This window comes from Schistocerca nitens, chromosome 9 (assembly GCF_023898315.1).
Source record: "Schistocerca nitens isolate TAMUIC-IGC-003100 chromosome 9, iqSchNite1.1, whole genome shotgun sequence".
Taxonomy (NCBI): Eukaryota; Metazoa; Arthropoda; class Insecta; order Orthoptera; family Acrididae; genus Schistocerca; species Schistocerca nitens.
In genome coordinates, this window is record NC_064622.1 from 470,092,516 (window position 1) to 470,109,129 (window position 16,614).

General features: G+C 42.4%; 1 protein-coding gene across 1 annotated transcript in view; it reads left to right on the forward strand.

Annotated features, from left to right (window-relative positions):
* LOC126203764 (regulator of microtubule dynamics protein 3-like) overlaps positions 1–15,034 on the forward strand; it is an 80,061-nt gene extending 65,027 nt beyond the window's left edge. The window contains exon 6 of the mRNA XM_049938132.1: positions 14,010–15,034. Coding sequence (XP_049794089.1) covers positions 14,010–14,090 — 81 coding nt within the window. The 3' untranslated portion in view covers positions 14,091–15,034. The remainder of the gene's footprint in view (positions 1–14,009) is intronic.
* Positions 15,035–16,614: the final 1,580 nt, after the last annotated feature.

Consider the following 16,614-nt stretch of genomic DNA (forward strand, 5'->3'; position numbering starts at 1 on the left):
TTCCCTTGAGTGTCCAGAACTTTTGCAGGGCTGCTGGTGTGCAGCCACTGTTCTTGTAAAAGAGCTTTAGCAGCAGCACGCCATCCTTCATGGAAACAATCATGCTGAGCATCTCGGAGACAAACTAAGGAACAGCTGTGTGTCATGTGTCCATTAGTATGCATATTCTGATGCTTATTACAGTGCCATGAATTCGTCATGATATACACTTTCTAAAGTACCCATTGTTCATTGTTAGTATAGGTACAGATATAGAATAGGTATTTGTACACATATTTTATCTGTATCTCTAGTGAATTTCGCCCTGCAGTTTTGTTTTCGTGCAGCTCAGTGTTTGATATCATATCTCCTGAACTGTGTGTCATCCAGTGATATAAATTAGCAGGTACATTCAGTGGCATATGGCAATACTGTGTTCAAATGTGTCTTAAATACAGTTGAAAATCAAACGATGGAAAATCCAGGATGGAATGTAACAATACTGTGAAAAGGAAAGTTGCTACTCACCTTATAGCAGAGATTCTGAGTTACAAATAGGCACAACAAAAAGGCTGCCACAAATATAGCTCCCCCCTGCGGATCCGGGGGTTAGAATAGGCCCGAGGTATTCCTGTCTGTCGTATGAGGCGACTAAATGGAGTTTCACGTTTCGGCCTTTATGTGACTGTCCCCTGTAGGGTTTGACCTCCATTCTACAAAATTTTCCCAAAGAGCGAGCCAATTGGGGAAAGGCACCTTAAAAGTTGCTTCGTGTCCATCGTGCATTTAGATCTTTAGCCCACTTTCTCGTTGTCGTATTGCAGCCCTGCCCATTCTCCATCTCTGGGGTGAGGACACCTTACTGGGTGCGTTTTCCACCATGCACTATGCAGTGCCGATTTCTGCGTCAACGATGACCGTGGACTTCTTTGCACCTGATATCCAGCACAGTAGCCAGTCCGTTCTGGTGGGGCCACCATGTACCCTGTTGGTTGTAGCCCCCTGACCACAAAGGGATCGCTCTGCTGGTGCCTGCGCTGTTAACTCCCCACGTATGTCAAGGGGTAGATGTCCATCCCCTTGGGGCATCGGAACTCCCAGCAATGGCCATCCTGCATGGTGGCCTTTGCTGCGGCTGGGTTTTGCCCATGGGGAGGACTCCTGGTCGGAGTGGGTGGCATCAGGGTGGATGGCACGCGGTGAAGCATATTCCATCATCTCTTGCTGGTGGTGAAACCCCAGCAGTCTCTAAGCGATCACGAGCTCAATTCAACGCACAGAAGTATGACCCCAAATCGTTCCCCTCCCTGGCCACACCATGGGAGGAATGTCAGGCTAAGGATGGCAGCGGATCTTATTCGTCCCGGTACCTTGTATGTTCGAGCTGATGGGGAATCTTTCATGACAATGAAACCTCAGTTTTTTGTTGGGCATTTAGAGGACAAGTTCGGGGAGGTGGAGGGCTTGTCCAAAATTAGATCTGGGTCAGTCTTGTCCAAAACAGCATCCTCTGCCCAGTCACGGGAGTTACTCGTTTGTGACAAGCTGGGGGATATTTCTGTAACCATCACGCCCCACAAGAGCTTAAGTATGGTGGTCCAGGGTATCATATTTAACAGAGACCTTCTTTTGCAGTCAGACGATGAGCTGCGTGCCAGTTGTAGAACGGCGAGGTGTACATTTCGTCTGGTGTGTCCACCAGGGCCTGAAGGATAATCTGGTCGCCATCAGTGCCTTCATCTTGGCCTTTGTGAGTGATACATTGCCCGAGAAGGTCAAGGTGATGGTCTACCAGTGTGATGTAAAGTCCTATATCCCTCCCCCGATGCGGTACTTTAATTGCTGGAAGTTCGGTCATATGTCTTCCTGATTTACTTCCAGCGTCACATGCCGAGATTGCGGTCGCCCATCACATCCCAATACTCCATGTGCCCCGCCTCCCATCTGTGTCAACTGTGAAGAGCACCATTCGCCTTGTTCGCCTGAGTGCAGGATTCTCCAGAAAGAAAGGAAAATCATGGAGTACAAGACCCTGGACAGTCTGACTACACTGAGGCTAAGAGAAAATTTGAACGCCTGCATCCTGTGCGCATGACATCGTCTTACGCTGCTGCTACAACACTTCTGGCACCATCAGTTCTGCCAACCCAGGTTACCTCTCAGAGCTGGAAGACTTCACCTGCCCCCTTAATGGTGGGGGGCACCCCCCTCCCCCCCCCCCCCCCCCCCAACCATCGGGGACATCCGTCCACACTTCTAAGCTGGACAAGCGCAAGTGTTCTTCGGCTCCTCTCGCTATGAAGGAGTCCCTTGGGTCACTCCCTTCCCAGGTTTCTGCTAGTGGGAAAGACGACACCCGCCAGTGGCTGAAGAGCCCAAAAGCAGCTGGTCGTACGGCTTCACGCTCATCCTCAGCCCCAGAGACTGAGCCAGTGAAGTCCTCCTATCCAGGGAAACCAAAGGAGCAGCGAGAGAGATCCAAAAAGGAAACCCCTAAGACCAAGGAAATTGTGATGGCACCCACACCACTGCTACCTACAAGCTCTGCGGCTGAGGAGGGGGTGGAGATTTTGGCGTCCGCTGGGGACCTAGATCTCGCCAGACCCTCAGACACAATAGATATAGACTGCTCAGGCAATAAATCGGTGGCAGCAGGTGACTCCGAGGTGTAAACTGCCTCATTGAATGTTCCATGCCTTCCCAGTCTCACGATGTCATCCTCCAGTGGAATTGCTGCGGTTTTTTCCACCGCCTGGCTGAGCTACGGCAACTGTTAAGCTTTACACCTGCTGTCTGCATTGCCCTCCAGGAAACCTGGTTCCCAGCAATGCGGACCCCTGCCCTCCGCAGCTGTAAGGGATATTACAGGAACTATAGCAACTATAATTGAGTGTCAGGTGGAGTTTGCGTTTATGTCCTAAACTCGGTCTGTAGTGAACAAGTGCCCCCTTCAAACCCCTATTGAAGCTGTGGCTGTCAGAATAAGAACAACGCAGGAAATAACTGTCTGCAATGTATATCTTCCTCCAGATGGTGCAGTGCCCCTGAATGTATTAGCTGCACTGATTGATCAACTCCCTAACCTTTTCCTACTTCCGGGAGATTTTAATGCCCATAACCCCTTGTGGGGTGGTACCATGTTTACTGGCCGAGGCAGAGATGTCAATACTTTACTGTTGCAATTCAACCTCTGCCTTTTAAATACTGGGGCTGCCACACATTTCAGTGTGGCTCATGATATTTACTCGGCCATTGATTTATCAATTTGCAGCCCAGGACTTCTCCCATCTATTAACTGGAGAGCACATAACGACCTATGTGGTAGTGACCACTTCCCTATCTTCCTGTCACTGCCCCAGCATCGGGCACATGGATGCCTGCCCAAATGGGCTTTCAACAAGGCAGACTGGGGAACTTTCACCTCTGCTGTCACCTCTGAATCTCCCCCACACGGTAACATCGATGTGACGCTTGAGCAGGTGACTAGCACAATTGTTTCTGCGGCAGAAAACGTGATCCCTCGCTCTTTAGGGTGCCCGAGGCACAGGGCAGTCCTGTGGTGGTCGCCAAATTGCTGAAGCAATTAAGGAGTGGTGGCGAGCTTTACAGTGGCATAATCGGCCCCCTTCCCTGGAGCACCTCATAGCTTTTAAACGGCTCCGTGCGCGTGTTTGCTACCTTATCAAACAATAGAAGGAGGAGTGTTAGGAGAGATATGTCTCCATTGGGCGCCACACGTCACCTTCCCAAGTCTGGGCAAAGACCAAACATCTTTTCGGGTACCAGGCCCCCAACAGCTGTCTCCGGTGTTACCATAAATGGCGAGTTATGTACCGACACAAACAGGATTGCTGAGCACTTTGCTCGTGCCTCTGCATAGGAGGATTATCCCCCAGCCTTTCGCACACTCAAATGGCTGCTGTAAGGGAATGTCCTCTCATTCACTACATGCTGCAGTGAATCCTATAACACCCCATTTACAGAGTGGGAGCTCCTCAGTGCCCTTGCACATTGCCCCGACACAGCTCCTGGGCCTGATCGCATCCACAGACAGATGATTAAACATCTCTCATCTGACTACAAGCGACATCATCTCATCATTTTCAACCAGATCTGGTGCGATGGTGTCTTTCCATCACAGTGGCGGGAGAGCACCATTATTCCAGTGCTCAAACCCGGTAAAAACTCACTTGATGTGGATAGTTATCAGCCCATCAGCCTCACAAACGTTCTTTGTAAGCTACTGGAATGTATGGTATGTCGGCAGTTGGGTTGGGTTTTGGAGACACTTGGCTTGCTGGCTCCATGTCATGGCGGCTTCTGCCAGGGTCACTCTACCACTGATAATCTTGTGTCCATCAAGTCTGCCATCCAAACAGCCTTTTCCAGATGGAAACACCTGATTGCTGTCTTTTTTTACTTATGTAAAGCATACGACACGACTTGGCAACATCATATCCTTGCCACATTGTATGAGTGGGGTCTCCGGGGACCACTCCCAATCTTTATCCAAAACTTCCTGTCGCTCCGTACTTTCTGTATCCAAGTTGGTGACTCCCATAGTTCCATCCATATCCAGGAGAATGGAGTCCCGCAGGGCTCTGTATTGGGTGTCTCTCTATTTTTAGTGGCATTAACAGTAGCAGCAGCTGTCGGGCCCTATGTCTCACATTCTCTGTATGCAGACGACTTCTGCATTTCGTACTGCTGCTCCACTACTGTTGTTGCAGAGCGGCGCCTCTAGGGAGACATCCACAAGGCGCGTCATGGGCTCTAGCCCACGGCTTCCAGTTTTCAGCCACATTTTACTGCATGAACAGCAAAAATGTACTAAACGAAAAACATTTTTCCTTTCATAATTTGGTGGGGGTTGTCACTAAGAAAAGGTTTTGTAAATGTTTTGAATTATTGTAAAGTTTGTTGCAAGACTCTTTAAGTGCTCTCATTTTCAAGTACTGAATGATAAAGTCTTGGTGTTCGTGGGTCATGGGCTACACTTCCTTTCACCCCATCCCTTTGATAGGTAGGTGCTTCTTACATTTATGGTGATTCTCTCCGGACAGTAAGTGATACATGTATCAAATGTGGTTGAAATCGGTACTGTGGTTTTCGGCAGTGACGTGGAACATTCATTCATTCATACGTACGTACATCATACATATTTTTATAACATGTATGGATATCTTATTTCCGTGATCCAATAAATATATGTACAGTAAAACCCGTTTATACATTCGCACATTTCATGCTTTTTACCTTCATTTTTGTCTATCCAAACAGAAGTCCTATTCATTCAATACAGTTCTCCCATCATTAACAGTTTCCTGTTACAACATTTTCCACATTTTAAGTTTTCTTTGGCTTTTTCACAACCTGCAACGTTGATTTTTACACAAATTTCTGCAAAAGGTGCATCATATTTCTGCTCAGAGTCAGCTTGAGACAAAGCACAAAACACAGACTATATGCAAAGTTATTGATCATGTAACATAGCATGGTAAACAAGATTTTTGTTCCATAAAATTTTGGGAGTGCAGTCGCATAAATTCTGCTTCTTCTTCTAATATTTTGACTGAATACCATCCAGCCATCTTCAGAGTGAGCCCAGGTGACTAACGCTCCAGCACTTGCTCCATCCTTTTACTCCAGAGGACAAACCACTGCGTATTTGGCCAAAGATACACAAGGCAGCAGAGACGTTGATAGGCAGCAAAGAGGTGTAACATATGCACGGAAATTAAATCTATGGCTGCACAGTCATTCCACACGATGATATCGATGTGTCGTGGAGTGCTGCACCGTCACAACGCCTTTGTGATTTAATTGTAGAAATTGCCGGATTCCATGATTTGTCCAAGTTGAAGCTGCTATATCTATTAATTAAATTCATCGCCAACTGAATTTCAGTTGCTTCCCTCACTACTGAGTCCCAGAAAGATGAAGTCAAGGCTACAATTTCGACATTTTCATACACGATAGGGTGGCCAGTGTCAATACAGTGCTCCACCACTGCAGATTTAGTAGGTTGTAAGAGACAGGTGTACCTGTGGTGATATGTGCCTCTCTCCTGGACTGTACATGTAGTCTGTCCGATGTATGAACAGCCGCACTCACAGATGATCTTATAAACCCCAGGTTTCCAAAGCATCAAATCATCTTTAACGGAACCCAGGAGTGCTGCTGTCTTTGGTAGAGGGCGAAAAATCACTTTCACTTTGTGTTTACTGAGGATCCATTCTATTTTTGACGAAAGGCTTGCCACGTGTGGTAGGAAAGCCGTGGATTTAAGAATTTCCGTGTCTTCTTCTGCATTTCTTGTGCCCGCTGTTGATTTCATTTGTAGTGCCTTCCGTATCTGCTGTGGAGGATACCCGTTGGCTTCAAAAACTCTTCTCAGGTGTAGAAGCTCGTCCTCCAGACTGCTCTTGTCAGCAATAATGTGCTCTGTGTACTAGAGTTCTGAGTACACTAATTGTCTGCAAAGGATGGTGGCAGCTATTTGCAGGTAAATATACGAGGGCGGTTCAGAAAGTAACCTCCGATTGGTCACAGTGCGGGTTGTGGGGGGAGTAGCGACGCCATCTGTGCGTTCCCACACTCAACAGGTCAGTCGGCATCAATCCGTGGCCGAGTGAACGTCGTACCTGCGCTAGTTTAGTTTTTGTGGCAGTTTGAAATGTGTGCTGCAATAGAAAACCCCGCCAAATGTGAAGTGTGTGCTGTCATAAGGTTTTTTACAGCCAAAGGATATTCTGCAGCAGCTATTCATCGTGAGCTTTGTGCCGTGTACGGACCAAGAGTTATGAGTGAAGGAGTTGTCCGTGAATGGGTACGTTTATTTAAAAGTGGACGAGAAAACGTTCATGATGAAGAGAGGAGTGGTAGACCATCATTGGTGACTGACGAACTCGTTCAGACAGTTGATGCAAAAGTTCGTGAAAATCGACGTTTCTCAATGTCGGAGTTGTCTACTGGTTTTCCACAGATTTCTAAGACTCTCTTGTACGAGATAGTGACAGCAAGATGCGGTCACAGGCTGGCTCCAGGCACAAGCGAGTGATTTTTATGCAGAAGGAATTTCAAAGCTTGTGAAGAGATACGATAAGTGCCTCAATCGCTATGGAGACTATGTAGAAAAATAGTGCAAAGATGTAGTTGTAAGATGTATATATTAAAATATTTTTATTTAACTTGGTGTATTTTTTTAAATCAACCGGAGGTTACTTTCTGAACGGCCCTCGTAAATCAGTATGGGTTGGTTTTCAGTACACTGCATGTCCGAGAGTGCCATCATCTTCGCACCGTACCAACACATCCAAAAATGGAAGGCATCCACCTCTTTCGATTTCCATCGTGAACTGAATTTGTCTGTGGACAGAATTCAGATGATTTAAAAATCCTATTAGCTTGTCTTTACCGTGGGGCCACACTACAATCGTGTCATCAACATACCTCCAAAACACCTTTGGTTTCAAGCTAGCAGATTCCAGCACTTTCTCCTCAAAGTCCTCCATAAAAATGTTGACCATCAAGGGCGACAAAGGATTACCCGTGGTGACACAGTCAGTCTCTGCATAAACTTTGTTATTGAATAAAAAATATGTTGGGGTCAAAACATGTTCAAATAAAGCTGAAATCTTTTTATCAAAAGTCTTTTCAATGTGAGAGAATGATTCCGAAAGAGGAACCCGGGTGAACAACGACACTACATCGAAACTGACTAACAGCAGAATTGTTCAGTTTGAGTGATTTCAGTTTGTCAATGAAGTCCACAGATTTACATACGTGATGAGCGCATTTTCCCAGCAGAGGCCTTAATAGTGACACTAAGTGTTTGGCGCAATCATAGGTGGAGAGCCGATATTACTATCGAACGTAGAGGAACACCATTCTTGTGGATCTTTGGAAGTTCATAAAGCCTTGGAGGAACGGCACCACTTGGTTTCAATCTTCACGCAACTTCTGGTGGAGGGGAGGGAGGGGGGGGGGCATTCAGAAGCTAAGCAATCTTCCTTACCACCTGGTTGGTTGGGTCTTTACTGATTTTCTAGTATGTGCTGTCTGTCAGTAAACCATTCATTTTTTCATGATAGTCATCACGAGACATTAAAACAGTGGCATTACCTTTATCAGCTGCAAGAACTACCATCTCGGAATCCTGGCGAAGCTTATGTAGTGCAGCCTTCTCTGCCACAGATACGTTACTCCTTTGTGGGCGAGCCTTCATAACTGCTCGACGAGTTTTTCTGCTGATTCCGCAGAAAGAGGATGAACAGCTTCTTCAACGACACTAATGAAAGTCGGTATTGGTAAAACCTTTGGTATGGGTGTAAAGTTCAGTCCTTTAGTTAACACCATCATCATAGTGTCGTCCAAATCTTTATCCGTCATATTAATAATGGAGCATCAAATGACAGATTCTTGCTACAAAGACGTCTCAAGCTGGCTAAACTTTGCCGTCTGTCTCGATGTGGCTACCTCACGGACCCAGTCTGACTTGGCCCATGTGATACCATCAACCTAGTTCCATGAATTGTTGGGCAACTCCACAGATATCTTTAGATGCAGGCGATACAGTTGTTCCAATACGAGGTCCAATTTTCGGCGGGTAAAATGGATCCTCTCCTTAACAATAGCAGCACCCGCTTTCATTAAAATCTTATTTATGACAGTCGACTTTACAAAATGTACTAACCTGACAAACTTTGGAACTATGCCATGGTTACGACATCCTCGGGTGTAAATGGATGGAGCAAGTGCTGGAGCAGTAGTCACTTTGGCTCACTCTGAAGATGGCTGGATGGTATCCAGATGAAATATTAGAAGAAGAAGCCGAATTTATGTGGCTGCAAACCCGAAAATTTATGGAACAGTCTTTACGCCACAAAAACATGAAGATGCACACAAAGATTTTCATTGTTAGTGTGTTCGGCCACATCTGCCGGTATTGTAGTTTTGCAGTGTTTGGAAGAGTGGGAAAGTATGTCAAGTCACTGCCTTCATAATAATTACGATCTGATTATAGTGACTTTAGTAGCAACCTTCCTTCTGCTCATTGTATTGTAGTGCAGCAGCTTCAATTTAATTTCAGTCATTTATATAAACTGCTTTTGAAGACGGCCAACTCTCAAATGGGCCTTCACGAATCATTGTTACTTCCATGTGAAGTACCGTATTTATTCAAATCTAAGCCGCACGTCACTATAAGCTGAAACTGAATTACTGTACTGTGGCATGCATTGTTTGTCGCATTCTGATAATGAGGGTTTACAGCCTGTCGCTGCTCGCGGCATGGCTTGCTTTTGTGCGCGCTACCGCCGCTACAATAAAAAAAAAAAAAGAGGAATTGTCTCATTAGCGAAACAAAAGCAAGAGACTGCTATTTTTTGTTACTTACACTGCTGCTTTCTTTGATAATGATCAACAAGAACCAAATAATATACTGCATATGATAGATGATGTTCTGAACGAGAGTTTAGCGAAAATTTTTCCCTGTGTGAAAATCTTTGCAGACGCCTCTTTAGTACATTACGTTCTGCACAGAAATTAGAGTCATCTTAGATTTAAAAATCTAGTCAATTGCCGTGCTTCATTTCTGACTGTATCACTATTAGCCATAAGAATAATACGAATATAAACATGACATGATATGTATATTCTTCCGCGTTTGCTGTTGTCTCACTCTAGTTTCGTAGTTTATTAGGCAGACTGGATTTAAATGAGATAGCAGCAAACATGAAAGAATACATCGCAAAATGTTTATATTGGTATTATTCTTATGGTGAAGAGAATACTGCATGTGATTCACAATTCATAAAAGTTCCTATTAGCGACCATCTCTTCTCATAGGTAGGAAAAAATTCAGAATGTAGAGTTGGCCATATTGACAAAAACCATTTTCGTAGTACATTGAAATGCTGCTACATTCGAAGATGAACAATACGGAATTTGTATTTATTTCGTTGGATAATGTATGAAAATGCAGTGGTCGAAACTCGGGGCGGAAAAAAAAAAATCTCGTCTTCCACCTTTTTTTAAATTTATTTACTGATGCAGAGGTTTTGGCGCCAGTACTTATCTTTGTGCCTGCTAAGCAAGCCTGTGTAGCGCTACATATATTCGACGGCAGAAGTTAGTTGTGGCGGCACCTACCAACATTTTTCAGAACTTCCACTTACTTTGCACTCAATTCTAAGCCGCAGGCGGTTTTTTGGATTACAAAAACCGGAAAAAAAGTGCGACTTAGATTCGAGTAAATACAGTACACGAACCCATACTAGATGCACAGTGTTACGTTGGTAAGACCTGATGTCGAACTCATTCGTCCTCAAGGTGCCCTGTAACGTGATGACAATTTCCACCCTCTTTCTCACCCAGGACGTCCCTGAGCAGAGTGACCTTCTTGTGGAAGCTGTAGATTTCGTGCCTATTGTTGCCTATGTATGAAGATTGCCAGCCTTAATGCATTAACCGTTGTGTTAAGGGTTTTATTTACTGTAATTTTACAATGCTCCTCAATAGTAAGTCTCACATTAGAACATGAACATCTTTTAAATGTGGTTTCAACAAAAGACTTTTGCTTCTGTGTTTAATTTACACCATCGGCCAAGATTAGGATGAAGAGGGGAAACCTGTGCAATTCAGTTTAATCATTGCACAACCATAAAATGTTCACAATTTTTGTATATGTGATCACTTGGCCACTGCCTTTGTGATTGGTGCTCTGGGCACTGTGGAGGGAGGAGTGAGCTAATTGCTCTAGAAAAAAATAAAATCAGTTGATATTTCAGAATTTTTTTTAAATTGGCAAAATTTAAATTATTTTAATTTTGTGTTTTGAACAGTATAAAGAGAATGACAGAGTAATTGATTTATTTTCGCTTGTTGTGTTTCCTACGCTTTCCTGCATTTTACACTTTTCATGGTTAGTCCACTGAAAAGTGTAGGGAGGAGGACATTGCACTCTGAACACTATCTTGTGTCCTTTTTTCTTTTTAAAGCCAATTGAGTATTAGCACATGTGTAGCAATATGAGGCTTTTATTTTCCTCCAGCTGTGGGTGGAACAAATTGTGGAAAATAACAGATTGTCAGTCTTGTAGACTATTCAACAGAAGAAACCCCAATAGCTTTTTTATTTTATTCAACTCCATGCTTTTTGATGAGCTGTGTTATCAATTCTAATTGGAATTTTGCTAATGGTAGCTTTGACCCCATTTTAAATTTATTTACAGTATGAGAATTCACAATGGCAAAGTCTTTAAGGTGGAAAAACACTTTTTCTACCACAGCATTGTTCTGTGTAAACATTCAATTGAGCTTAAAAGTAGTCTCAAACACACACACTGATTTCACAATTATTGTTTCTCCACTAATTCTGTTTGTTTTAGCAGTTGGTGCCATTGCATCATGATGAATAGCAGTCAGCATGTTCACAACTCTTAATTGAGCCATTTCACAACAATAATATGTTCACAATTTTGACTTCGTTACTCTCCCTTTGCCTGTGGTTGTTCAAGAGCAGGCATTTATATCTATCACATTTTAACTGTTCCACACACATTAGTTTCATTTTTGTGCAGTAAGTCAACAGGAGTTAGAATCGTATACCAGTTGACCATGTATATATTGTGGCCTTTGTCAAGGAATGGCTGCATTAGTTACAAGACAACAGAGCTAGAAATTCCAAGTGTCTTCCAAATGTATCTAGGCTTGTTGCTCCACCTGTACTAATTATAAAATCTTAGTCTCTTCTGACATCTGCGATAAGAAAAATTTTACTCCAAATCTAGGTCTTTTTTTTCCTAATATACAGTTTGAAGGAGAAAATATCTTTGTAAAGCTCTAAAGACTCATCTACGCAAAGATTTTCATACATAGGAAAATTTTCCCTGCAAGCTTTTCTATTGTCATTCAGCACCATTTTATCCTACACAGTCTATTTGATGATTGTTGATCATTATTGCAAGAGTATAGCAATACAAGTAATAGCTATTAGCGGTCTCTTGACAGTGTTTTGTTAAAAACTGAAGTTTGCAGTAATTTATTGGTAGACCAGAAGTCATTCAGGCTTGGTTTTTTATTCCTAGAAGTTAGTGTGGTTACTGCTAAAAACAAATTTCTGTGGAATTTGTCTGTTTCCATTTTTGTAGTGTAGATGGTGACACTGGATCTGTATGAAAAATGAAATACTGAGAGTATCTATTCACCTCAAAATCAATTTTATTAGGAAATTCTGAAGTGATAGAACATTCAAAATAATGTAATATTTCAGATTCGTTGTTCACACAACAACAAAAGTTGTTTCACTAAGCTTTTGAGTTCTGGGTGAAATTCACTGTTTACCCACTGAAACATTCCTTTGGTTTGTTCTGTAAACAGTGACAGTGCCCAGCCGCAGGCAGCATTTCCGGCATATGAATTGTCACATAAATGCACATTGTCATTCATGAAAATTTACATAAATGCTGTAAGATATCTAAATACATGACATATAAACAACATAGATAACAATGTAATAATGTATACATACATCACATATGACAGATTTTCTTAAAGACACAACATTACCCATTTTTGACCATGCTGTTACGAAATCCTTATGCTTCTTTTAACTGTGAACTGTGCTCGATATAATTTTTCTGTATTTGTTCAGACAGAATCAGGAAAACTAATTATTGTCATTATCAGTCATTTAATTACCTCACCTTACTTTACGTAGTTAGGAAAAAATGTGCCAATGTTTTCTCCACGAGTGAGTGAGTTGGTTAAAGTAATGGCAGCACAGACAATGGGTTTGTATTTGGAAGGGTGTTGACCAGTCTCCATATGGTCATCCAGATTTGGGTTTTATGTCCTTTTCCCTAAATTGCTTAAGGCAAATGCTGGCATGATCCCTTTGAAAAGGACACAACCATCTTCTTTCCATGTCCTTCCCCAGTGCACGTTTCTGCTTGTCCTCTAATGACCTCACTGTTAATGGTACATTAAACACAAATATTCCTTTTTTTCTTGTGTTCGTCACTTGGTAAATCTTGTCTCCTCCTCTTTTACCACTAATCAGTTTTCATAATTGACAGTGCCATGCGATGGTAGTTAGGAACAGATGTGTTACAGACACTTGCTCCAGACCAGGACTGCTAAATAGCTACTTAAATTTCACAAGTGATGCATGATAAATGACAGGTACACTGTAGCTGTGTCCTTCTGTGTCTCTTGTGATGTTGTGTGGGACTGGGGAAGGTTGGGGAGTACTCAGCATTCAGTTCGAACTCTGGGTTAATGTGTATTGTGAGCTCTGCTGTCACATTGGGTTGAACATTAGCCTCTAAGGGCAGGTCTGGTGCACAATTTTTAGCTTTGTCAAAAATGTTCATTACCGGATTTACTGTGCTAGAGAATAAGAGGGTGACACCTCCTTAACATTTCAGTCAACAAATATTTACAGTAGAGCGTCGATTATCCGAAGTAATTGGGGGACATGGGTGTTCGGAAAACTGGTTTGTTCTGATAATCAAACTGTACATCTTTATTTGCCAAAAAGAAGTACTGTACAGTAAATTTATTCATAAAAACAGGCATCTCTTTTAGTATTACAAAGTAACATACAAAGGCAACTTCAGTAGGAATATATAGTATGTGGCACAGTTTATTAAACAAAATATAGACATATTACATACACATTTTGCATGAACAATACACACAGTATACAAAATTAACGTTTAAAAAAATCCTTTATTTTGGTCTGTCTAAGCAAGCCTACACGCTTACGAGCAGCTAAGTCACGTACTTTTTTCATTACACAGTTCGGTTAAGCGATCGTTCGGTTGACCGATGTTCGGATAATCGACGCTCTACTGTACCTTGCATCACCCTCTGAATGATACATGTGGCTGTAGGCAGTCCCAGTAACACGGAGTTTACTAGAGGGAGAGATCTTACTATTGTAAAACATTGTTTCTGTAGCTGTAGCAGCAAATGTGTGTTTCTGTAGCATGTTCTGTAATATATGCTATTTATTTCTGTTGACAGGATGAAGATGCAGAGAAAGCACTACATGACCTTTCAATTAAATATGAGTCACATCTAAGGAATAGAAGGAAACGGGAGTAAGTTGTGCTTTGCTACAGAGCAGATGAAAGCCCTGTGAAGCTCCTGTTATAATGCCTTACAGGAAAGGCATTCAATTCATTCCATTTGTGTGTTATGGAAAAGGGCAGGAGGCGAAACCTACTTTATGGACAGTGGTGGTTGCCCTTCATCCGTATTAGTCTTAAAGTGACGTATTTCAAGAAGATATGTTAGTGATTTTGTCTCTGTGATATTTGTGTGGTGTCCAAATCTGTGATTGTGCATTGTACTATTTATGAAGAATGATCTGTAGCATGTTACAAAAATATGATTAACGTCAGAAGTTCACATTGTATAGAATCAGCAACCCACCTCGCTCTCTCTCTCTCTCTCTCTCTCTCTCTCTCTCTCTCTCTCTCTCTCTCTCAGAAGGTCGAGTCTATCCAGGGTGCGTGCTTGGATAACGGAAGCTGTTAAGCCTGTCGCTCGAGTAAATAGGGAAATTGGGGTTCGAGTCCCGGTCTAGCAAAATGTTTCATTTTCTCCAATAAACTGTGCAGCTTCAGTTTCTCCATATTTTGTGTGTGTGGTGTGTGTGGGTGCGCACTGATTCTATTTTGTTAATGATGCAGTTATATTATTTGATCTGTTAAAGTATCATTTGATATTTCCTGTTTCTTTGGTGTACAGTTTTGTGATTTTTATTGTTCTCTAACAGGAAAACATTTCCTTCTGTCTTTAAAATTGAAAACCTGCATGAATAGCTCTACGTTTTTAATAACAATTATTTCCAAGAATTTAGTACCAAAATAATGCAAAGCGTAGTCATTCGAAGGAAAAAGTGTTCCTAACTACCTGAATCACCCCCAAATTTGGTGAAATTAGCACCTTTTTTATATGTGTGTAAATAATTAGCTGTTTATCATGTTACTTGCCTGAAGACAAAAATGATCACCAAAACAATAAATGAATAAATAAACAGTGCTCAGAGGTAAAGTAAAAATGAAAGAAAATAAATTGTTTTTATTATTTCCTACCAAACCTGGCAGTGCTTTACATTTGGTAAATATGTATGGGAATTGGATATACATCCTAATCTCCTTCTAACTTCCCTCTCTCTATCTGTCTTCTCCTCTCCCCTCCCTTTGTCAATCTCTTTCTCTGTCCCCTATCTGTGTCCATCCCCCCCCCTCCCCCCTTTCTCTTCCCCTATTTGTGGAAACACTCTCGGTGTGGTTGAGATACGTTGACTGGTTTTGTTTCATGGTCACTATAGTATGGAAATTATAACCAGCACTACACAGCAGGCAGCTGCACCTGAGGGGTGTGAGGAACAAGGCCCCTCTCCCTCTCGCAGGACAGACTGATTTTCAGTCCCTTCTGGTGTCATCAGATTTGTACTTAAACCCTATGACTCAACAGGATTAGTCTCTTCACTCATTTCAAAATAAGAAAAGAACATAATGAGCTAAGCACAACACAGAACAAACCAAAGCCCACAGAGCATTTGGTAACAACTACCCCACAGTAACTTGCTGAGGTTGGTAGTAATGTAAATGAGTTGGTTTCAGCCTGACTTCTACTGGTATCTTACACAATGCTAGTTCAAAATACCCCACATCCAAACAACCGTGTTAAAGTCGTCGTAATTTCATATAATGCAAATGTCAGGTACAAAACAAACATACGCATTTCCTTTTTCTGAAATGTTAGCTCCCCTGGTTGACTGCTAGGCTGCGTAGGTGAAGTGTCTTGTAGAGTCCATTCAACCACTAGCTGTTTGATGTGGCACCAGAACATAACTTATGAACATATTGAAATGTCACTATGTTTGTCCAGAGATGCTCTCTTATATTTTGCAGATAGGTTCTTATGCATGTTGTTGTTGTTGTTTATAGTGCCCTCACCCCCACCCCCTCTGGGTGTTTTTTTAAAGGATGATGCCACACACGTGGTAGCAAAATGCTGCTGTTGCAAAATGTTGCAGAATTTAGTCATTCTGGAATTTTGGCCAAGAGAGAGGCTGAATAACATTTGGTTTCAACAGGATGGTGGAGTGCTGCACGCAGCCAACCAAATTATGCCTATACTCCATCAAGTGTTTCGGAACCATGTGTTATCCTGCTTTGGCGATGTGACATGGCCATCATGTTCCCCAGATTTAACAACTCTGGATTACTTCCTCTGGGGGCTATGTTCCCGAAGGGCTTTTGCCAAGCATTTGAAGACATCCCTAACTCTGCCCACAGTATATTCGCCTATTTTTGTGCTAAAACAGGAGCATTTTTCATTCTGGTTCTCAACTTTTACTCTACCATAATTTTGGCATTAAACCACATTTGCTTGGCAGCAAGTGTACATTTTTCTTGACTCGGGTGGCGCCTGATTTGGTATAGGTTCTTTTGTTGTCTTTCAAACCATATTGTTTGTATTGTGGCAACAGATATGTTGTTGTTGTTGTTGTTGTTGTTGTTGTTGTTGTTGTGGTCTTCAGTCCTGAGACTGGTTTGATGCAGCTCTCCATGCTACTCTATCCTGTGCAAGCTTCTTCATCTCCCAGTACTTA